This window comes from Aspergillus multicolor, assembly GCF_047715735.1.
Source record: "Aspergillus multicolor strain CBS 133.54 unplaced genomic scaffold BDW74scaffold_20, whole genome shotgun sequence".
NCBI classification, from domain to species: Eukaryota; Fungi; Ascomycota; class Eurotiomycetes; order Eurotiales; family Aspergillaceae; genus Aspergillus; species Aspergillus multicolor.
In genome coordinates, this window is record NW_027395971.1 from 284145 (window position 1) to 306878 (window position 22734).

A 22734-nucleotide genomic window follows, 5' to 3' on the forward strand; every position below is an offset into this window, starting at 1 on the left:
TTACTTCTGCACCTTCCCAAGCTGAAGAAAAGGGTGTTCAATAAGTTCACCCGCTCTCTTCCTCTCATCCGGGACCCAAGTAAGCATCCCCCTGACAAAAGACAAGAAACCCTCTCTATCCTGGTTCATCAAACAAGAGGGAACTGCCTCTTCAAGGCTTCGCTTCGGTATCAGCTCCTCATAAAAGAAGCGCCCATTAGCATCGAAGAACGGCCCGTCGAAGAAGTCCGTGGCACTCTCACACCGTTTACTATCCGACCCTCTTGTTCCCGCTTCCTGCCATTTAGTTCCAGCCATGGAATTGTATTTGGCGATTGTCTCTGGCGGAGGGGGCCCAAGTAAGCCTATTATTTCCGCAATATGTGCTCTGAGGTTGTAAGTGCCGTCTTTGTTGTAGATATGCTGAAAGAGTTCTCGTCCTTGTATGAAGTCCCAAACCTGGCAAAATTTAGTTCCATCTAGGGACCGTGCAAAGAAGATTGATAGACAAACTCACCAAGACACCCATGTTCCAAGTATCAGCGCTCATACTCCAGCCGCAGCCAAGTATAACCTCTGGAGCGCGGTAGTGATCAAGCTAGATGGGGTAGATTCCATATTCATTGTCATCATTAAGCCTCACTGCAGACCCGAAATCGACGAACTGCGGAATGTTCATGACTTTCGTTAGCGGACCAAAATCAGTGCAGCTGTGGTAAACGAGTCGACTGTTGGAATCGACTTTGCAGGGGACTGGTTCATTGACCGTGGAGTTGAGGAAGTCGCCGAGAATCGCGAAGTCTTCGAAATCAACCATTATGTTCTCAAGTTTGAGATCTGAGTCGATGCTCAGCTCTCTACTCATAAGATTCAGACCAGTTTTGACGAAACAAGAACTTACCCGTATGCACAACCTTGCAATCCGTATGCAAGTAATCAAGTCCCGTAAGTAGGAAACGAATATACGTCTTCACAACCGGAAGCGGAACTTTCCTGTCTTTGAAACCTCTCTGGTAATGCCAGAACAATTCCCTCATAGGCATGTAGACCCGACAAACATGCGACCCAAGGGGACCAGGAAGGCGAAAATAATCCATTGATGTCCTGAACATTGAGCGGCCGTCGTGAGATGGATCCGTCTTAGCGATGTGTTCCTCAACGTCGCCTTCACGGTCGCCAGTGTGCCGGGATGTGGCATTCCCTATCTTCAAAGCCACAACCAATTCCGGCTCCCAGCAGTACCTGCTTCCACCGTAAAAAACCACATCAGCTTTGATTTTCGGAGTTGATCTTAACCATGCCTGTCGCGAGCGAGCCAGACCGTAGAGGAAACACCCCACCCAATCTTCAAAAGGACTTGGTAGCGATTGGCGAGCACGTCTCCAGCTCCAACCGGGTAGAACCCTTGGGAGTCATATCCTGGGAATCTCTCCTCATCGATTAGTGGAGTACGGGGCAGAGTAGTTCTTGCAAGGGGCAGTTGGAAGGGTTCCCTCTCAAAATAACCAAGACAAGCGTACCACTTGAGGTCTGATCAAAGCCATTATTTGTTGCCGTGCAGAGCTTGGAGGGAGAATTGGAAGACCGAAACCAGGAAGCAAACTAGGGTTTGGGATGAGTGGCTTCCAAACGTTTTGCCTCGTGTTTTGGTCGGATTTTGAACTCCGGCCAAGCAGGGGGTCGGACAATCTAGCGGCCTACCCAGCTCAGCCCTGCAGGTGCCTAGCCCCATCCAGTCCTTGTTATTGCCATTGCATACCAGAAACATCAGGATGATATATTCAAAGTTCTATTGCGTCTAGTATGCTCGGTCGTTGATATTTCACCAGCTTTCTTTCATACCACCACATCCTGCCCATATGATAGGGCAGAGCCAGTGAGTAGCTGAGAAAACACCCACCAAGTGCCGTGCTTGCGTCACTAAACTCGGGATTGCCCTCCACATCGTCGTATGACCGTTGTGTGTTGTTAGTTTCTCCCATCAATTCGTTCTCAGTCCCAGATCGTTGTTGACCGTACAGAGACTACGCGCTTTCAAGAGGTTGATGGCCAGTCCGATTGCGGCCAGACTGTTCTGTATCCAAATCCTGTTTGTCCGCGAAGGGTTCTGAACCAAGCAGGCCATCGGAACCCAGAAACAGCGTGGGGGTGTCGTTTATAGTGCGACTTTGCTTTACTCTTGTTCCAGACGACGTCCTTGGATAGTTGCCCATCCGTGTATTTGTGTCCTTCTGCAAGGCCCCTTGGATTTCGGCTGATTCTCGTTCCTTTTCGTGATATAATGTCGAATCTATCCAACTGGACATCCTCAGCCGGATCTGGGATTCATCAGACGAAAGATTTCGGGAGTTGCAGGAGCAAGTGCTTTCAGTGCCAGGAAGAAACCTAAAGGCTGCAGGGTTTCAAATCGCCAAGGCTGAGAAGAAGTACGGCCAAGATGGGGACATCCTTCGCGGCTTCCTTTCTCGCACGAAATATGTTATCCTTGTCAAGAGTTCTGTCAAGCAGGCCATTCCTGACCTGAAGGATTGGCAGGGCACGTTTGATCCGACCTGGTATATGATCACGACGTACATCCACAGTCAGAACATCGATGCGGAGCTGGCTAGGGGCAAAACTCAGTCTGCTACATTGTCCACTTCCGCTCGCATTCGTGCTACCCTTCGAAATCAATCAGACAAGCGTGGAGTGTTTCTTCCGGAAGATCGCCTAGTCGCTGCCAGAATCTCAAATATGCCAATCTCAACTGCTCAGCTCGTTCACGAATTTGGTCAAATGCTACCATCCTGCATCCCTAAAACCGCTGAATGCGTACCAGATGTCGACATCAACACCCTCACGCGAGACGTCCGGACCTTGGCCAGCCGTATTCACATAGTCAATCTTCTCGATTTCCACCTTCTCAACTGGCTTCGGTGTCGTCCAGAAAAGAGAGGCTACAAGCCCAAAGGTCAAGTCTTTCAACTTCATCTTCTGCATCCCGAAAGGCATAGAAAGCCCCCAAAGCTTATGAGTCCACCTCCTCGATCTCAACTTCGGGCGTCTGACCGACAAACTCCGCTTGCAAAACAACTTGGGTATCGATCAGCCTCATCCATACCCTAGGTTTCGTACACAAAGACACACGCCCAGAACCAACTCTGGTGTTCGCCAATGACAACACCAGTCTGAGCTCCCTCTTCCTTGTCGGGATTAAAATGTTTCGTATGGCGGAAGGGAAAACAGTTCGAAGAGGAGATTCAAACTGGGAAACGAACCTATACCGCCACCCAACGCGCCAGTGGCTCCGGCCGGAAGAGGAGTACACCATGCAGCATGATATATAGCCTGGGGGCGTGCTTGTTGGAGATCGGACTTGGAAAGTCGGTTGTGCTCTACCAAGATGGCGACTTATCATTGAACGCCACTATGGCCTCTTTCTCAGACATAGAAGGTGCGGGATCCGTGAGGGAGCATCTTGTCGCTCTAGCGGAAGAGCGGCTGCCAAAGAAGATGGGTAATGTATTCACTCACATGGTTGCTAGCTGCCTGACTTGCCTCAAATAAAGCACTGGTAATATGGGTGCTCAGTCCGTGACCAAGCATTGATGACGTTGGTGGCCGACAGCCATTGCGCATTCGGCCTACCAGTATGCTCTACTACCTCTACGAGTTGCTATCGGGGATTCTGGATTGAGACGCAGATAAATCGACCGCGGTTAGGACTAGAACCAACCTAGAGACAAACTATATACAACGTGAAGAATCGCGCTTCTCGAACACCATGATACAAGTCCAACCTCATCATGCCCTAATCATGCCACGCAAAAGAAAGCCTAGAGTGGCAGCACCGCAGCAACAACAGCCGCCATCAACGCAACACCGAGACCTGGCTTCAGAATGCCCGCCGCATCGTCGTCATCATCATTCACAACGTCGTTCCAAGTGTCCTCAATGTCGTTTCCGAGATCATCGATACCGTCCCCGATGCGATCAAAGATGTTCCGGTCATCGTCGTCGTCGTCATCGTCATCGTCATCCCAGCGACAGTCCTCGCCTTCGGGGCAGCATCCCCACACCCCATCGACCCTTATACAATCCTTATCACGAGGGCAGCCGCCATTTACATTATCGGGGCAACAGTTCCAGTCTTCATCCACGCAGGCATTGCCGCATCTTCGCTCGTCGCTGTCGCAGTCATCGTTGTTTTGGGGCGAGCGAGCGAGCACGTGAGCGGGCGATTGGCCTAGCTGACGCCCGAACAGAGGCTGCATAGGGACTGGAGCTCGTTTGAGGATGGCGTCGTTGCTCTCTGCGGCTAGGTTTGGGCTTGCGAGCGCTAGAGGAGCAAGAAGGGCCAGAGAGACTGAAAATGATGAAAGGCGCATTTCGGTTGATAGATTTGTTTATAGGAAGTGGGGGAAAGATTCTCGGTTGATATTCAAGGTTCTTTTGAGGTTTCAGATAGGCTGTGTAACAAGGTATAGTAAATTGTTTCGTTCGTTGACTGATAGTACTCTAGACATAACAGAGCGATGCCAGGGCCCTTATATACACAATTCTCCTTCCTTCCAAGCTCTACACCGCACGCCCTGCATGCTACCATGCAGACCTTCGCATAGAAACAGCCAAACCGAGCGACGCCCAGAACCAAGCAGGCAGAGCACCGCCGCCACAGTCAAGGCCAAGCCCTGTGCCAGCGGAGGCTGCCAAGCGCGCCGATCCCGGGCCTGTCCAACAGTATTTCCACCAGCCTCGTATAGAGATCTTGGGACCCTGGCCCAAGCTGAGCTGGAAGCGATCAGCTGTGCGCACTAAACCTGTTCTGGTGGATTGAAGCGCGGCGGGATCAAGGTTGGCTTGGGAATGACGTGGTGGAGACTCGTTTTGCTGAACATGGTATGCGCATCGGTGTAGCCGTAAGGCTGAGTTGGGCTTGGGCGCGGAGTTCCGCTGGATAGTTCTGGATAGGTAGACTTGGCTAGCTGTTTGTAGTATTCGTATCGTCTTACTGGAGACTAGAGTTGAGGGACTTGGCTGACGTAGCCCTGTCCTGATCCGATCTCAGGAATGTGGGGATTTGTGTTGCCTAAGCTATACATAGTACATCTGCAGGGTCTTTGGTGAATAACGTTGCTGCGCCATCATCCTCCCGAAGCCTGTCGTTGCGAGTACTATAAACGAAAATTATTCTTGCACATGATTGAAGTCTTTAACATAATATGCAGGTGCCTACGGCATCTAGGTGTCACGAGGAACATATGCCTTTCTGCGGCAGGCTACGACGTTTCGCACTACGTAGTCTCTGGGCCTACACTGTCAGACACACATTGCTTGCCTAGGTACTGCATCCTATACTTTACGGTCCTATCAGGGGCTGGGAATGCCGTTATGCGGTCTCGGGACATGGCCCCTAGGTAGTGGGCAGATCGTTCGAGTTAATGATCGAGCTACGTATAGACAGACCTACAGGTATCTACGTACGAGCTTTCAGGGGAAGATACTGTACTCGAGGTGCATGATGCTTACAGGTAATCTAGTACACTATGAAAGAGTCTACAATGAGGAGACTGAGCTACAAGGACTACAACCTACAAGCTACACCATCGCTACGCTAAAATCTCTACTTTACATGTTACGTGCTTCATGCTACAAGGAAAGAAAGAAGGAAAAGGAAGGAAAGATATAAAAAAAAGCGGCCGAAAAAAATATATTGTAATAAATGGCCAGCTTTAGCTGTAACCATATTTTATTTATTATAAACGATCCCCTCATTCGAGCAATGGGGGGCAGGAAAAACCGCAGGGCAATTTATGCGGTGCGGAAAACCTGCCCCGGGACCGGGGGCAAAGCGTGTGAGGGACTTTGCAGGGTTATGATTTTGATGAAGGATTGAGAAATTTAAAGGATAGATTTTGTTTGATAGGTTGGGTTAGGTTGCATTTTATGCTGACCCCCGTTTTTTTTGCTTTTTTGCTTTTTTGCTTTTTTGCTTTTGTTTAATGATTTGATTTGATTTGTGATGATGTGAAGACACCGAATACCACAGAACCCCAAGTTAAGTCTCGCGACGCGGATGGATGATGATGATGAGGAACTGCAGATGAGAGAGTTGCCAGCTCAGTCCACTGCGTTCTTTCGATACATAGCTCGGCCATCGACACAACACCGCGGCAATTGACGACCGCGATGGGGGTGCCAGCAGCTAACGCATCTACTGAGCCGATCCAGTCCGTCGGTGAGACGAGACGATGGGATGGGGTGATCAAGCCCGGGGTTAGTATTCTATGGTTAGTGCTTTCTTTTTTTGTGTTTTTTGATTTTGATTTTGGTTTGAAGGTCGACAGACAAGACAAGACACATGAGATACGTCTATATACAAGCAAAGCAACGCAAAGCAAATGAAGTAATAAATGCATCAGACATCGGCCATGTTGAGCTCGAACTGCACGTGCCTAGCGCCGCGGGGAGGCGAGCGCCGGACTCTGATGTTTTGGAATTTGAATGCCGAGCGGGCCGGCCTTGGAGGTGCCAATTCCAAAGCCGGGGCGTCGGTCATGACAGTGTCGAGGTCGGTTGGGCCGGTCTGGGAGGGGGTATGGGTGTTCATTTGCTGTTGCTGGAGCTGGAGTTGTGTGAGACGCTCAAATTCGCGGCGGTACCGCTCCTTTTGGATAAGGCGCCATTGGGCGGTGGTGTAGGGTGACGGCATGCCGGACATGGTGGTATCGTTGTCGAGGTCGAGGTTTTTGGGGATGTTGACGCGGATGGGGGTGGGTCCGGTCTGGATTTGATTTTGATTACGGGGATTAGGATTTTGGTTACGAGGGCGGGCGCCTTGATGACGACCCTGGCCCTGGTTATTGTTATTACGGAGTTGGACGGAACCAATGGGGGGGTGGGAGGAGCGGTGATTAGGATTATAAGGGCGGGACTGTGACGGGGTACCCTGACCCTGACGGAGTTGAGCGGAACCGTCGGAAGGATAGGAGGAGCGGGAATTATGATAACGGAGGTGGGAAGATCCGTTGGAAGAATGGGAGGGGCGGGGGGTAGGATGGAAGATGACCGGGCGGGAGAGGTTACGGGTGTAAGACATGGTGGGTGGGCGGATTGGAAGAGTTGGGGGACGGAGATGATAGTAAGGGCAGGGAGGATCTTCGGTCTAGTAGTCAAACAGTGTCCTGGTGGGCACCGAGGACTAAGTCGAGGGAAGATGAGGAAAAAAGAAGAGAAGGAGAGAGGGAATCGAGAACCTCCTTTTTATCCCCCGTAAGGCGTAAAGCTGAGGTGGAAAGCATTGGTAATGCGGAAGGTGAATCCATTGTTGCAAGCCTATGGCTATGTTCTTGAAGCTTCGAGGTGTATATCATCGGAATGGACCATGGATGGAACATTGCTCCGCGGCCACGACAAAACTTAGAGCAACGAGTTCTCCCGAGCATGTTTCGCGTTGCCCGGAACGTGCGTTCCTCTCCACGAGCACCAATTGAATTTTCACAAAAGTAACGCTTCATTTTCGTCTCACTTCATCCTCACCTATCGACCATTCCGGCAGCTTTGAACTTCTTCCGAGGTTTCGAGCTGGCTAGCGAAGCCGTGCTAGCATTGGACGCAAGACTGTCCCGATCTCGTTTGCGTTTTTCTGGCTTCGCATCGCGCTTCCGCCGTTGCTCTTCCTTGATCTTCAGCCGCCGCTGCACCTCGTCTGAGATGTCTTCTGTCTCTAGAGACACGGGCATAACGTTTCGAACGTCTTCATCCGCGCCGGGTATAATCATGTCGACACGTTTGCGTTTGACTGACTGGACCTCCAGCACCGGCTGTTGCGGCTCCTCGACCAGCTCAATCTCGTTCGAGATGCGATGACGCTTCCTTCTCTTCCTGGCGGTACCATCTTCCGCCTTGGACGTGGAATCACTCGCCGCTTTTCGTGAGTCGGATCCGGAATTAGAGCTCCGCATGACACCTGTCCCGTAGTTAGAGGGAAATTCAATTCATTCTCAAGTGAATCGTAGACAGAGCAATGGACTCACGTGGTACCTGTCCGGGGTTAGTGCCAGTTCTATTCTAAGCCGATCTCAACCTTTCGGTAAGATAGAGAGGGACTTACAATATGTTTCTTAACCCCCTCAAACTGCATGACTAGTTTCTGAGTCCGCTCAATCATAGTCGAGATCAGACGCGAGGCATCAGGATCCGAAGCAACCTGGGCCTTCAGCGCATAAAGCATCTTCAAATGTGATGACAGGACGGAATCATGTTGCGTGCATATCTACTCCCGTAATGGTTAGCTTGCGCCAAACTATCTAGCTTCGTAGCAATATGGTTCTGCAGCACCGCCAGTACGGAGAGAGTATTCCACCTCTCAGCGGGTTCAAGTCGCAGGGCTATTCTGGGCAAGGGTACAGCCACGCACCTGAGGCCATGAGAGACGCGAGTCGGACGCGCCAGCAGCATTATTGTTATACGCCTCATCGTTCACTTCCTCCACGGTGGGATTCAGCGGCGGTATATCGTAATTTCGCGGCATCGTGGGTGGTTCTGTGGAGGAGGAGTGGATGACGTCGGGTTAAAGTTCTTTTGAGGTCTTCGGCTGCGATCCCCGCGCCAAGACCCGCATCCAGCCGTTACCGCGCCAATCGTGCACGGGCCAGCCGGTCTAGACTGCGGAATGTAGACGAGAATGGGTGTGAGGTTAGTGTGTTAGAGAATATTGAGAGATTCTTTGCTGATTATATAGGCATATGTACTCGAGACACAGCTCAAGGGAGCGAGGTCGGCTTTCTAGTTCAATCACCCATTTCGTCTAAGAAAGGCTACCGGCAAGGGAGGGCAGTATTAAAATAACAGAGTAGATGATAACTATATTCAATCATGTTCATATATTATATCCCTATGCGCCATATCCAGTACGCCAAACAAGCATTGATACAGCATCCATAATCACCACGCACCGATATCAAAATCAAACCTAGCAAGCTCCTTCTGAGAGTCCTCCGCGTCCTTCTTCGCCTTCATTCGCATGTAGAAAATAGGGCAGTCCCTCGACGAGCAAATGACCTCGCAGTGGAGACTGCCTTGGCACCGCTGACACTGAGTCCACAGACGCCCGAACCGGACTTCCAGGTCCGACATCTTGTTCAAGCTCTTGGTGTACAGCTCTCCCATTCGCGGGCGACATGACTCGCACACTGCCCCCGCCTTCACGTCCTTTCCTGTCAATGGCTTCTTGCAGCCCAGACAGGTTTCCGTCTTCTTGGTGAACTTCATAAGTCCTCCCATTGTTGGCGCTGCCATGGCGATTGATCGTGTGTGCTCACCATGGAGCAGTTGACCGACCTTCTTCTCTCCGAGAATGGGCTCGAAGATACGGCCGAGCGGGTTTGCTAGCTGGTTGTCGAGGTAGTATCTTGTATCGATAGGGATGTTGTTCTCGAGTACATAGATCGGGTCCTCTGACTTTTCGTAGTTCTTAGCACCGGTGCCTTTGACAATGACGTAGGCAACACGGTCACCAAGGGTAGGAGCAGAACCCGCGTCACGCTTTCGCATACGCTCAGCAAGCTCTACGTGGGCTTGTTTTGCGGTGTACGAGTCTTTCGTCAGAGCTTTCGTAATCACGAGTTTCGACATGTCAACTTTGTTTTGCAGCAGGTCTGATATCGTGTCTTTGACGTAACTGGGCAAGTCAGTAAAGAACATATGAAAGTGTAAAAATGACTTACTCTTGAGCACCGTCAACGTCACGGTCAATCAGAATCTTATGCAAAACAGTTTCAATCACGTTTTGGACCAGTAAGCAGTTGTCTCTGCGCACGGTTTCAATACCCTTCGTATCCATCTTGTCATATTTCTTGGGATTCGTCCAGTAGAGACCTGCGTATCGCTTCTTGTTGATGAGGAGATACGGCCAGTAGACTTTCTCGAATTCAAGCTTAATTGGCTTGATGAACTTGGACGACACGTATTCGGACGCTTCTTGTCCAAGTTTCATGGCCTCTTCAAGTTCGGTAACGCCAAACTTCACCATGACCGAATCGGTATCACCGTAGACAACCTTGGCATCATGAGAGTAGCCGTTGGCAATGGTGTACCTCGCTTCAACTTCCTGCTTTGTCTTCTCGATCATTTGACGACCATAACTGGTGGTACTACTAGCGATCGGAAGACAGGGAAGTTTTCCAACTGTGGCACCCGTAAGACCGTAAACACTGTTGGCACTAATCTTCAAGGCAAGCTGTCGTCCGTTCAAGACGGCTTTCTTGAAAGGGTCGGTCTCCTGGGCTAGCTCCTTCTTAGCCTTCTTTCTCGCACCCAGCAATTCCTCCAAAATCTGCGATAAAAGACCTTTTCGCACTTTGGGTGTACAGAACATATCACCATTTGGCGTAACGATATAGTCTTCGTCCTTAATTAATCCAGCGACACTGCTTTTGTTGAGCAAGGTTGTGTAGCACAAGTTGTGCGCTTGAATGATGGAGGGATACAGGGAGGCGAAATCGAGGGTTGCGATTGGTACATCGTAATAATCGCGGATGGGTTCGATGACAGTAGCACCCTCATAATCTTGCTCGTCGGTCGACTTCATGTTAGGAATAACCAGTTGTTGCTGCAATGCTTTTCGGTAAAGCTGACTGAGGAACTTGACTTGCTGTCCACGAGATAACAGAAAGTTGAATGGGACACCCGTGACTCTTGCCATCTCTGTATAGTTAACAAGACACATCAGCTTGTCCATTAATCGTTGCGGTAGGTATGCGTCCTTGAGACAATAAACTGCCAGTCGGCGTCTGGAATCTGGCGTGCCGTTATAAAGTTCGGTAATCATCGTATGGTGGACGTCCTCCTTCTGTTCCCCTAAGAATTCGTACGAGACTGAGTTCAGGGTGTAACTTCGTAGATTGTGGTCTCTTTGTACCAGTTGAAGCAGATCTAATTGCAATCGCCCGTTGGTGTTTGTTGCCTTGGTGTCTCGGTTGCCCATCTGCTTGCTGGAGAAGTTGGTCTCCTTGGCCTCAGACCTCACGCCGTTCAGTCGAGTCCAGTAAGGAAAGTTTGTGCACTTGAGATGCTTCGCTCTATCCAAAAGATATGGGAAATCGAAGTTGGCAATGTTGTATCCAATAATGACATCGGGATCGACCTTGTGGACAAAATCCCGCCAAGCCATAAGCATCTTTTCTTCTTGCTGGAATTCCAAGACTTGAGTATTGACGATCAGGCTGCAGGTATTCATAACAAACACGTTGCGGATAAAAGGTTTCGATTCTCCGTACCGGGTGACGACATTGGCGATCTGGATAACCGGGTCATGGTTCGGTTCGGGGAAGATTCCTTTGCGACCTGCGCACTCAATATCAAACGAGAGGATTCGCAATGGGGCCATCTTAGCCCACTCGCCAACCGGAGCATGGGATATAAGGCTGCGGTAATCGATGCGCGCCTCAATCTGGCAGTTTGAGATTTTGTCCTGCGGTGAGATGAGCGCGTACTTCCCGGCAGGTGCCTCGACCCACGACATGCCCTGAATGTCGGTATCAATCATGAACCTAAGCAGGTATTGGATGATGTCAAATGTGAGAATTCCGCCATCGGTATTGTTCCAAAGTCCTTTGTAGTTGAGTGTTGAGGCCTTGGTTTCGAGCGCGCTTCGTAGCTTAGGAAGATGCCTCGGTTCCGTCACAGTGATCTTCAAATAGTAGCTTTTCTTGTTTCCTTGGAACCCATAGATATTTTCTCGCATGGTTATTTGGACGGATTGTACGACGGGTGGGAACTGCCCAATCTTGCTCTCCAAGAAGGCTCGGTAAGGGTCGCAGTCTTCTTTCGTGAACCCAACGGGGGCGGCGATATATAGGTAATGCTGAAATCCAGTAACATGGAGGAGTACCGATTGGCCAGCCTGCTTGGGATCAGCACTTATTGAAAAAGCAGCGATGCAGCAAGAACCCTACCTCAGTCACACCGAAAAGCCTAATGGCAGCTTTCCCCATTGTTGTACCCTCCTCTGCATCGATTTGTTGAAAGCAGATTTTCTCCTTCGTGGGATCAAATTCGCCAAGGGGCGGCCGTTCCCATTGCTGGTCTTTCTCCGCGTTGTTCTCCTTCAAGCCGTTGATGTCCTGCGTCAATTTCTCCAGAACCTCCTCCTCGAATTGACTCTTCTGCGGTTGGCTCGAGCCGACCTTCCTCTGTCCATTCTGTGTTCGCGGGTTTGGTTTGACTGGGGCATCGATCTTGCGCTTCTTCATCGTACTGGGCGATGGCATGGCGCCGCGGGCATTGTTCGATGCGTCGCCGAGAACCCGCTTCTGGGGCATGGCGATAGCTTCAGTCATGATGGAAGCTCATAGACGCATAGACTGATACACCAGTGGTGCACAAGGTGAAAGGCCTGGGGTTGTTGTGATTGCGTGGGCTTGAACCTGGCGTGGTCAATCTGGGGCGGAATAATTAATTGAGGCGTGTCTCGGTCGCGCTTGACGTGAGCCCGACGCGTTGAGCGCTGTCACGTGCTGCTCGCTCCTCCGGTACGGTAATCCCCACCTTAGCTCTCCAATCTGTACTTTTATTCTACCGAATGATCTCAAAGGTGTTGGTCATTTTCATTTATGATTGCTCTCGCTTACTCCGGCCATCGCTACGTCTTGAAGTTCCGATAGTCTTATGCGACCCGGGCCAAAAGCGCTAAAAAAATATCAAGATTGGAACGTACATCGTCCTGCTAACCACACAGAGTACCTAGGACCATAGTCCGGGCCGCTAATGGCTATGAGTTTTCATGCGTCGAGTATATGCTGTTATAGCAATGGAGCGACTCCCTCTCCAAGCTTTCCATATCACGCCCCGAAAATCGACTCGGGTCGAGCGCCTTCTGCACCAAGACATCGAATGGTTCGCCTTTGATCATTCGGCTCAAGAACTTCGCTGATCCAGCTGCATGCGTGACCCAAACCGCTGCTGCCATGTAGAGACCCCCGGTACCTGGGATCTCTCCAACCAAAGGCATGTTGTCAGGCGTCATGGAAAAAATGCCGTTGAATTTCTCCCTAGGAACCAGGCGGGTCTTCTCCGGAATGAGCTTCAAAGCCCGATCAAGTGTTGTATCGAAATCCTCGACCCAGGTACCCTTAGCGGATGTCTTCGGCTTTTCTAGTAGCGGCCTATGGTCATAAGAGCCCAGTCCGAAGAATGACCCGTGGTCTCGAGCATAAACATGGTGCTCTGGGTACCTGACGAAAGGGGACTTGTACAGCTTGGTCTCGTGGCGTTCTCCATACATGTACGGATGTGCGACAGGGATGACCGGGACAGGTATCTCGAAGTCGCAAAGGCCCCTCGCCCAGATGCCAGTAGCAAGGATGACTATCTGAGCTTTGATAAATCCAGAGGAGGTCATCACTCCCTTGACACGACCATCGCCTCTTGAGATCTCGGTGACATCGGCCTGGATGATCTCTGCGCCTCTGGCACCAGCTTCTGAACGAAAGAAGTTCGTGATTGTTGGGGGATTTGCCGTTCCATCTGAAGGAAAATACAGCGCCAACTCGTTGTCGTCCTTCATCAAGTCGGGTGCCATTTCTGCGGCCTTCTCAGGTGAAATCAGCTCTGCGCTAAGGCCTCTTTCCCTCGCTGTCTGAAGCCTCCATTTTAGATTCTGGAGTCCGGCAGTACTCGTAGCGACCTCCAGCCCACCCACATGATCAAATCCTCCAGGGACCTTTAGGTACTCCGCAACGCTCTCAACGGCCAGACGAGTCAGCACCTCGGACTCGTTGAATTGGCCGACAAATCCAGGCGCATAACCCGTTGAGCCTTCAAGAGGAGCAAGGTTGCGTTCAACGACAGTCACTTTCTTTCCATCATCGAAAGACGCCAAGAAGTAGGCCAGAGCAGAACCCACGATCCCACCACCAACGATAACGATATCGGACGAATGTTGCGCTGTCATGTTTCCTCGCTGGGCCTTGATGGTGTGTGACAATGCTTCATACATTCAACAATGCCGAGGGGCAGAGCTCGTTCTTAAGCCGTTGCCATGCCAAGTGGTCCAATAGCGAACTCCATTCTTCCACGTCGCACGTAACTTGTATAGCGCACGGTTATTCGCGGTCAGTGGAGTTCATATTCAAGTTGACTCAAAGAGGCCGGCTTCGGAGTTCTTTCGGGAAAGCTCCGGCTAAATACGAGCGCGCGCTTCGTCCGACATCGCCAGCCACCTCGTCATAAGTCTTCAAAGTGAATACTTCAGGGCGGCTTATTCAGAAGGTGATACTGTACATGTAGCTCGCGAACTTGAATGTTTCAATTGCACACGGCTGGTACAATTGATTGATTTTTGCGACTTTGCTGAGCCCAATCGTTGCGTGCTAAGACACCATCAAGACTGGTCATCGCCGGCGTACATCTGGTCGGTGCTTGGTCGATTTCGCCGCGCGAACTATCCAGTTGGGTAAGTAATATACTCCTGGTACAGTAGACATTGGTCAGGGACTTGGTGTATTAATATATCTAGGTAACCAATGTTACAAACAAAGAAGAGTAAGCTTGCTCAAGTCTCAACAAGCATCTCGAGTTACATCGATCCAACAAATTGACTTTTCCCTCATGGTTGCCAGTTACTCGTCACGAAACGATCTCTAAACCATGAGGGCTGCCACGAAAGATCCAACGAGCCCGCCCATGAACAACCCAGCCGGGGCGTTGGAGGTAGCACCGCCGGTGAATTCAGGGTCTGACGTGGTTGGTGTGCTTGAGGTCTGAGCAGATGGCGATTAGCATAATCTTTCCTGAAGGTAGATGAGGGAAGCTTACTGCGCCCTCGGACGACGTGGGAGTCGTAGTGGCTGTCGCGGCCGGAATGACAGGGGTGGAGCTCACAGTCGTCGAGTCGGCTGTTGTCTCAGTCGATGAGGCAGTCTCTGTCTCTGTGCCGGACTCTGTACTAGTACTTGTTGACTCGGCCTCCGTCTCGGTGGAAGTGGAAGTGGCCGTGGCAGTCGCGCTCGATGAGGATGGCTGCACTGGGGTTGCATCAAGCCTGCAATTCTCAGCCGCCGAAGAAACCGAGTTGCCGTAGTACTTCCAGATGTCGTACTCGAGGGCGCAGTTCAGACAGTCGTTGAGCATGCTTTTGAAGTCGCCGGTGTCGCAGTAGCCGTCCGACCGGGATGCGGTGATTATACCGCCTATTGGTGAGGCCGTCTGTTAGCACTCTTCCAGACGCCTGGAGACATTGGCTACGAATACTCACCGCAGTTAGCATGGCACTCATATTGAGGGGTGCCAGGTTCCTGACGCTTGTTCAGAGGGACAAAGTCAGGGTACTCGAATGCGGCAGCAGAAGCCACAAGACAAATAATGGAAGCGACAGTATTGAACTTCATTTTAACAATAATGACAGGCTTAGGAAGACTGGTGATTGCAGAGGAATCAGAAAGGGTGAGTGCACCGGGCCATAACCGCCTTTATACTTGGCCGGCCAGCGAAGGAGGTATTGGCGTCACCCATTTCAGGCCGAGTTTCCGAAGCTAAATGACATCCTGGACCAGGTTTAATGACCGCCAATATTGAGTGTCTCACTTGAGCCCGGTTCTGGTACAACATCTCGTGAGAATTGGAGCCGACAGAGAGGGGGCAAATGGCGCAGTTGGATACAATTGGCTGGGGGCTGCCAGGGTTTGCTCCACTGTGCATCTTATCTGATTGATATCCGAACACCGGCCCTCCGCCTGGGCCCTGTGGTCCACTGGTTATTGCGGTGGGATTCATCTATCCTTCTTGGCGCAGCTCTAGCATCCTTCCTCGCTTGCAGTCTCCCTCTGCAATTGGGCCGTATCCTCTGATCTCACGGTGGCATGAGCATGTTGCACCCTCGAGCCGAGAAAACTCTGCCTTGTCACACCTCTCATGACTCGTTCCGGTCGGTCTCTTTGCCGGTGGAAGGGTCAAGGTGTCTCCGTATCATGCGAACAATCTAACCGAGATGTTACACTGGGATTGGTACATATTGAGGGGTGTTATAGGCTTATAAACACCGGCACTCGCCGGATGCCTGCCTCCGTATCACCATCCATTTCAATTTCAATTCTTCCTCCCTTCAGACAGCCGAGAATATTGAATTCACCAAAATGAAGACTTCTCTTACGTTACTTTTCTATCTTTCCGCGGCTGTTATGGCTCAGACTCATGGCGAAGAGGCCGCCGAAGAAATGGGCCCTGCGGCGTTTCTTTGGCCGCCAGACCGTACCTGGGGTGCTGCATATGATAACAACGCCCCATGTGGCTCGGTGGCCGGCGCTTCTAACAGAACGCAATTTCCTCTTGGTTAATCTAGGAGCATGCCATGTGTTATACTTTATCTAATGTAGACTCTAGTCAACGGCCAACTTGCGCTTGTCGTCCAAGACGAATCATGGAATGTCCAGATCGCCATCTCTGACAAGAACAGTACGTCTCTTCACTTCTGCTCACCACCATATGGTAACTGACATGGTCAATCCTTAGACCCAACAAGCAACGATGACTTCGAGACTATCGTGTCGTCAGCCCGTATCAGCGACATAGACCCCGGACACATGTGCTATCCCGTCCCCAACCCCGGCATCGACACAGAGGAGGGCATGAACGCGACCTTCCAGATCAAATATACCTCTGACTTCGACACTGACAAGAATGAAACGTACTACGCTTGCGCGGATGTTACGTACGTCCCTGCAAGCAAATTCACCTATCAGGTCCCCTGTTTCAATGTGACGATCGATGAGTTTACCCCGACGAACGGTACCGAGTCCAACTCTACGTCATCGGACAGCGACACGGATAATTCGGGTGCTTCGTCAGACTCAAGCACGGAAGGTAACAGCAGCAGCAGCTCTTCTGGTGGCTCCTCCGGCTTGTCCGGGGGCGCTATTGCGGGTATTGTTGTCGGCTGCGTTGCTGCCGCTGTAATCGCTGCCGTTCTCCTGTTCGGGTACAGGAGGCTGCTCCAGAAGTATCGGGAGCTTCGTCAGAAGACCTCTCCTAGAAATGTCGAGTGGGAGGGCGCCGAGGCTGGCAAACCTGTCGCTGATAACTCGCCTGGCTCGTCGTATGGTCTGAGGAAGCTCAAGTGATGTTCCGTGGCTGTTTCGTTGGTTCCTTTTGATGCGATGCAGGGTGGATGGTGCCTATGAAGCTTGATGAGGATGATTGACCGCTGGGATATGCTTTATGTCTTTGTTTTTATAATGAAGTTTGCGTGAGACGTAAAGAATACCTAATGAGAATGTCATAATGCGGTTTGTTGACCACTTGTCCGTCTAATCTGAAAAAATCGAATTCGTCATCAGTTATATATTTCTGGCACAATCAATCCATATCCTAGGCAAACTGACAAAAGCGTCCTAAAAGTCGCAGCCCTTCTTCACGAGGGCATTGACCTGGTGACTGGAAGTATATCGAAGGATTCTCTCTTTATGCCTTTGAAAAACTGCTTTAAAGTGTGACCACCCACACCTGACTCAATGCCCTTTGTTGACCATAATTGTTTTCTGCCTGACTTCTGAGGCAGCAAGCCACGCCGCAGAAACTGAGTCACGGAAACTGATCGCAGGGCGTGGCAAACCTATGTCATTCTCAACCTTCTCTAACCCACGAGCCACGAACCACGGTCGATATCTATACTTTCAAGCAAATACAATCAACAAGGAATTTTCCTATTTTCTTCGCCTTCTTCCCTGCAAGGCTCGACACATTGGGCTCGTATTCGCTGCCTAGTGGACGCCCTGTGATCAGCAACTCATAGAATCCGATCGAAAGGGCGGTACCGGTAGTCACATTGTTGATTTTGAAAGACATCGTGGCATTTTCAACGTCCACGTTGTCTATTTTAAAGATCCCTTGTCTCTGCGTTGGTCGGAACTTTGCCATTTCCAGTTTGTTTATCCTGGTCGGTTCTTGCGGCTCTGCGAGATCGGCCGCCTTACCTATCTACGCTACCTCCACCGTCATCGATCCAGTGTTTGTTCTTAACATCTAGATGGCTGGTCCCTTTCCGCGTTCAAGGGCATGATTCGGCCCCGTTTGATTTGATTTCGCGCACTGCACATTCATTATCAACCATGTCCATGTTCAGATCGGCCGCGGATATATCCTCCGACTCTGCATCGAGTTCTGATGAGAGCGATCATGAAGTAGCTACGGAGTTAGAGGCTAAGGGCAGGCGGAGTTCTTCTGAGAATTCGACAATTGGGACACGTCCGGATGAGCCGTCAGAAGATACAATTGAGGGCAGTGACATTAAAGACCTGCTCGATGCGGACGCCGAGAGCCACTCCAACCTGATGACTTCCGCTCTACTTGAATTCTACTGCTTTACCAAAGCTGCGGATCTCCTGAACCGACAACATGGATCACGCAATCGGTATACCCGAGAGTCGCCCGAGGCGCAGTACATTGGAAAGAAGATGTTCCTGTACAAGTCTAAATTTCTTTCGAGCCACGGAGTTCTAGCTGAGGGAGTTGATACAGATCAACTCGGGCCAACAAGGCAATACTATCGCGACAACCTTGATGCCCTGGGGTTATCTGCGCTGGAAGGCCTGGATATACAGGAGAAGAAACCTGCCATGGTCGAAGGAGGCGGTGACCTTGTTTTGGCTTCGAAGACAAGAGGGGCGCATCACACAGAGGCCACGCCAAGCTTACGATTGGAGGGCCCAGTCGGCCCGCTGGATCTTCGATCACGGCCTGGAGCAGACAAGATTTCCACCTTAGAGGAATTTCGACTTGACCCGCGACGAATTCCACGCCCGTTGCCACTTCTGGGGAGTTCACCCACCAACTTTCCGCTGTTCGACCTGAATCCCAGACATTTCAACGGCGCAAACTCTCGATACGAAGTGGACTTTTCTGAAATTCGTGTCGTCGGACGAGGATCATTCGGAGAAGTATATCATGTGAAGAATCACATGGACGGACAGGACTATGCAATCAAGAAAATACCCCTTAGTCAGAAGCGGCTTCAGCAGTTGCAAGGTGGAAATGAGAATCAGCTCGAAAACATAATGAAGGAAATTCGCACGCTTGCTAAGTTAGAACACGCGAATGTCGTACGGTACTACTCAGCTTGGATTGAGCATCCTCACTACCCACGCATTCACATTCCTCCTAAGAAGCCAGAAAAGCTTGCATATGAAAACTCCCAGGGCAGCGAACCCTACCAACCTTCGGGCGATGAAAGCTTTGGAATTGTCTTTGAGAGCTCACGCGATGGCCAGCAACAGTCCACTGAGGACGAGTCAGTTGATTCTCGCGTGAGCACCAATGCATCTAATACATCCCAAACGTCTCAAAAGCCACTAGCATGCAGTCTCGAAGATGACGTTGAGTCGATCCCTCGTAACTTCAGCGAGCCTACATACAGCCAGCTTTCAACATTCGGCGCGTCCGATGGAGATATATTTACCGATGGCTTCAGCCATGACCAATCCCAACTACAAATCCAACGCAGAAACCGAACCGGAGAAGCACTCCCTGCCGTGGTCCTACATATCCAGATGTCACTTTATCCGATCCCACTCAGTTCCTACCTGAGCCAACACCAAGCAGAGGATCCTCATACTCCACTTCGCCGACACTGCTATCACCTCACTCCATCGTTGAATCTCTTTCTTAAGATCATGGCTGGTGTTGACTATCTTCACTCCAAAGGGATCATACATCGTGATCTCAAACCCGCTAACATTTTCCTTTCGTGCGCCGAAGAAAGAAATGCAAAAGGGTGCTTACCCTGTTTATCTAAGATGGGCGTCTGCTCCAACTTCTCTCACCCGCGCATAGGCGACTTTGGGCTCGTCGCCGATTTATCCCATCTGAACGACCGCTCGCCGGAAACTGAAGGTCCTGGAAATGTCATTCCGAAACTCAACCGCATCGTCGGCACGGAATTCTACTGCCCGCCTGCCCATGACCACGGGCTAATGGAAAAAGCCGGACCTACCCGACCAAGCGAAAATTATTTCGACTACACCGTTGACGAATCGCTTGATGTATACGCCCTCGGTGTCATTCTATTAGAACTAGTTTACCGCATAAACACAAAGATGGAGCGGCAAATGGTCTTAACGGGATTGACGAAGGGAGTACAGAGACCGACGTCCAGCGGAACAGTCCGCGAACGGCCTGTTTTCCCCACGGACTTTGATAAAAAGGTTGACCAAGGCCAGATAGTCTTGCCAACCGGGGAGACTGTCGCGGAATTGCTGAGGACGTGTATCACGGGGATGTTGGAGCTGCAGCCCGCTAGTCGATGGAGGTGCTCGGACGTACAGGAGCATCTCCATGGGCTGCTGACTGCGCTTACAGCCGCGGCCCTTGTCTGAACCTTTGATACGGAACAGTCGGTACAACTATGTATTCCCACTTCTTAGTTCTTCTTGCACGCATTGCTTATGACCAAGGATCAAAGTCTCCGGCTTTGGTTCGTCCTGTATATAGACAGCGTATAGCCAAAAGATTTTACAAATCATGCATCTAAGTAAGTAGCCGCAAATTGACCATTGCCAGTCGACGATCTTGAGGTGGCTCTGCCTCTATACAGAAGGAACGACCCGCAGATTACCTAGACTCCGCGGTATAGCTAGAAGTCATCGACTGCGGCGAGTTCTCATGCCCCTAGTCAATAGTCGATGCTTCATTGTGCCATGTAATGGGCTTCCATGGCCGTGTACAGTCAAAAGGTGAGTTCACCCTGTACATCACTTACGACTGCTGATCGCGAGGCATTTGGACCTGCTGCTATCTAACAATGACGTACCTGAGGAATAGACAATCCGCCGCTTGCCCACTTCTCCAGAGAAGATCTGCCGCTAGAATCGAATTTGGGATCATCGACCTGCGATCGATTTCCTTCGCGCGCTTCAATTGCTCCACTGTGGATACAAGGCCCATCCCAAGGCACCGTCACGGCGTCACCTTTATTTGATCTGCGAACATGACAATGCCATACATCATGATCTACGCAGAGATATCATGGGGAGTCGATGGGCTCATCGCGTGACTACAAATGCTCTCCTTTTGAAGTCCTCGTCGCCGAACCCTTCTCTCAGCTGCTTCTCTGAACAAACATCCTTCGCATCTCTCTGAACAGGTCATACACAGAACTAGCTTATCAGTAATCGTTCCAACGATGGCAGATACTGCGACCCGAGACCAATACGTCCTCCATTCTACCCGAGACACCCCGTTCCCCTGTTCTTCTATCAGCGAAGTAAGCGGAGGTATTGCGAACGCAACATTCCGTGGGAAGCTCGACCGTGCCCTTGAAGATGGAACCGATAGCGTCATAATCAAGCATGCTGAGAAGGAGCTTGACAAGTTGCCTGACCGGATGATGTCCACTGCGCGGTGTGTATGTTATCCCGCTTAACCCCATCGTAGCTGATGTGAGCGCCCGCTAATAGATGAACTGAAGAATACAGAGCAATCCCTTCTGAGAGCCCTTCCACAAACTTCAGTTTGCCAAGTTCGACACGGGCCGGTTACGATTCAGAGTCCGGAGGTCTACCACTACCTCTCGAAGGAAAACACGCAAATCGTCCAGGACTTTCCTCACGACTGCACCTTGCACGCTTGGCTGGCGGATCCAACGATATCCCACGACGAGAAGACGCTTATAGCGCTAGGAGAGGCAATAGGAATCTGGTTAGCCCGATTCCACGCGCTCTCAGAGGGCGAGATTGAACCAAATCTGGCGGATGTGGTTCGGATGAACAGTGACTCGTCTAACCGCGATCTTGCTGCGGTGAAAATGCAGTCAGTTGAGCGACAATGCGACGACCAAAAAGTCCGGCGATATGTCAAGGACCTCTTGTTCCAGAGACCGCAAAACAGTGATGTGGTGGTTCATGGGGACTTCTCCACACGAAAGTATGCAAGACCTTTTATAAATGCTTTATGCGCTTCTACCTGTTCCCTGGTACTGATCAAGCCATAGTATGTTATTCCAAGCCCCATCGTCCGCATCCACGTCAACCACCGAACAAGCCGACTCCTGCTCGCTCGCGGTTATCGACTGGGAAATATGCTGCTATGACGACTTTACGCGCGATGTCGGAAACATACTTGCCGACCTGTACATGCAGAATTGCTTTACCGACCGCGATGCGCCTCTCACGCTCCTCAGAGCCTTTGTAGCTCGCTACCCACCTTTGAGCGAGGACGAGGTCTACCGGACCGTGGCCCACATCGGCGAGAACTTCTTCCACTGGATTGCTTATGCACCGAAGGGTCACCCGAAGGAGCAGATTGATCAGGTCGTGGACTTTGGGAAAGAGCTTATTGTTATGGGTGCGGAAGGGGATCGGAAGGGGATCGAAGAGACGTTATTTGCCTGTCTGTTCGGCTAATATTTCAATAAGGCCTTTTCAGCACTTTGGTGAATATTTTATCATTATATATAGCCAGAAATAACCACATTTTAGCCCTTTATTTTTCTCTTCGGGGTCCCGCCTCTAGTGTACAAAGTATAGCTTCTCAGGGCCGTTCGGAGAAGCCGATGATGTAGATGTGGAAGAAAGGCGAGCACAGCAAAGTAAACCACGCAGGTTACACACAGGAACAAGTATGAGTCTTCTACAGTGCATATATCAGGGTGTGTATACATTGGAGTGTTCGTCGTGCAGCTAAGAAACCGCGGGCCTCGGCTCGTTCCCCGCATGATCGACACTGCACCCCTAAAATGGTCTCAACGTCAGCTCTTTAACCACACTACGCTCAACATCCACCTTCAAA

At 50.7% G+C, this 22734-nt stretch overlaps 10 protein-coding genes across 10 annotated transcripts; 3 read left to right on the forward strand and 7 right to left on the reverse strand.

The window, feature by feature from the left end:
* Positions 1-2958, reverse strand: BDW74DRAFT_169111 (uncharacterized protein; the record flags this gene model as incomplete). The annotated part of the gene is made up of 6 exons (XM_073726945.1): positions 1-438; positions 497-577; positions 623-816; positions 881-1208; positions 1301-1472; positions 2945-2958. The coding sequence occupies 6 exons, from the start codon at positions 2956-2958 to the stop codon at positions 1-3; spliced, it is 1227 nt and encodes a 408-aa protein (XP_073581933.1).
* A 224-nt stretch (positions 2959-3182) lies between these two features.
* BDW74DRAFT_156861 (uncharacterized protein) lies at positions 3183-4398 on the reverse strand. The gene has a single exon (XM_073725051.1). The coding sequence runs from the start codon at positions 4344-4346 to the stop codon at positions 3795-3797; it is 552 nt and encodes a 183-aa protein (XP_073581934.1). The 5' UTR covers positions 4347-4398; the 3' UTR covers positions 3183-3794.
* Positions 4399-6376: 1978 nt separating this feature from the next.
* On the reverse strand, positions 6377-7057 carry BDW74DRAFT_180075 (uncharacterized protein; the record flags this gene model as incomplete). Its single annotated transcript, XM_073729638.1, has 1 exon — positions 6377-7057. The coding sequence occupies one exon, from the start codon at positions 7055-7057 to the stop codon at positions 6377-6379; it is 681 nt and encodes a 226-aa protein (XP_073581935.1).
* A 436-nt stretch (positions 7058-7493) lies between these two features.
* Positions 7494-8491, reverse strand: BDW74DRAFT_180076 (uncharacterized protein; the record flags this gene model as incomplete). The annotated part of the gene is made up of 4 exons (XM_073729639.1): positions 7494-7927; positions 7995-8001; positions 8072-8233; positions 8378-8491. 4 exons carry the CDS (start codon positions 8489-8491, stop codon positions 7494-7496), a joined length of 717 nt encoding a protein of 238 aa, XP_073581936.1.
* Positions 8492-8738: 247 nt separating this feature from the next.
* On the reverse strand, positions 8739-11850 carry BDW74DRAFT_156867 (DNA-directed DNA polymerase delta POL3). Its single transcript, XM_073725052.1, has 2 exons — positions 9687-11850; positions 8739-9640 (listed from the first exon to the last, which is right to left on the reverse strand). Exons 1-2 carry the CDS (start codon positions 11702-11704, stop codon positions 8905-8907), a joined length of 2754 nt encoding a protein of 917 aa, XP_073581937.1. The 5' UTR covers positions 11705-11850; the 3' UTR covers positions 8739-8904.
* A 790-nt stretch (positions 11851-12640) lies between these two features.
* BDW74DRAFT_156869 (NAD(P)/FAD-dependent oxidoreductase) lies at positions 12641-14021 on the reverse strand. Its single transcript, XM_073725053.1, has one exon. It carries the CDS (start codon positions 13955-13957, stop codon positions 12731-12733), a length of 1227 nt encoding a protein of 408 aa, XP_073581938.1. The 5' UTR covers positions 13958-14021; the 3' UTR covers positions 12641-12730.
* A 579-nt stretch (positions 14022-14600) lies between these two features.
* Positions 14601-15347, reverse strand: BDW74DRAFT_180079 (uncharacterized protein; the record flags this gene model as incomplete). The annotated part of the gene is made up of 3 exons (XM_073729640.1): positions 14601-14720; positions 14776-15149; positions 15215-15347. 3 exons carry the CDS (start codon positions 15345-15347, stop codon positions 14601-14603), a joined length of 627 nt encoding a protein of 208 aa, XP_073581939.1.
* Positions 15348-16091: 744 nt separating this feature from the next.
* Positions 16092-17075, forward strand: BDW74DRAFT_180080 (copper acquisition factor BIM1-like domain-containing protein; the record flags this gene model as incomplete). Its single annotated transcript, XM_073729641.1, has 3 exons — positions 16092-16287; positions 16339-16410; positions 16468-17075. The coding sequence occupies 3 exons, from the start codon at positions 16092-16094 to the stop codon at positions 17073-17075; spliced, it is 876 nt and encodes a 291-aa protein (XP_073581940.1).
* A 514-nt stretch (positions 17076-17589) lies between these two features.
* BDW74DRAFT_156877 (putative protein kinase) lies at positions 17590-20567 on the forward strand. The gene has a single exon (XM_073725054.1). The coding sequence runs from the start codon at positions 18063-18065 to the stop codon at positions 20322-20324; it is 2262 nt and encodes a 753-aa protein (XP_073581941.1). The 5' UTR covers positions 17590-18062; the 3' UTR covers positions 20325-20567.
* Positions 20568-21130: 563 nt separating this feature from the next.
* BDW74DRAFT_180082 (phosphotransferase family protein) lies at positions 21131-22349 on the forward strand (the record flags this gene model as incomplete). The annotated part of the gene is made up of 3 exons (XM_073729642.1): positions 21131-21352; positions 21416-21870; positions 21938-22349. 3 exons carry the CDS (start codon positions 21131-21133, stop codon positions 22347-22349), a joined length of 1089 nt encoding a protein of 362 aa, XP_073581942.1.
* Between the last annotated feature and the right edge of the window lie 385 nt (positions 22350-22734).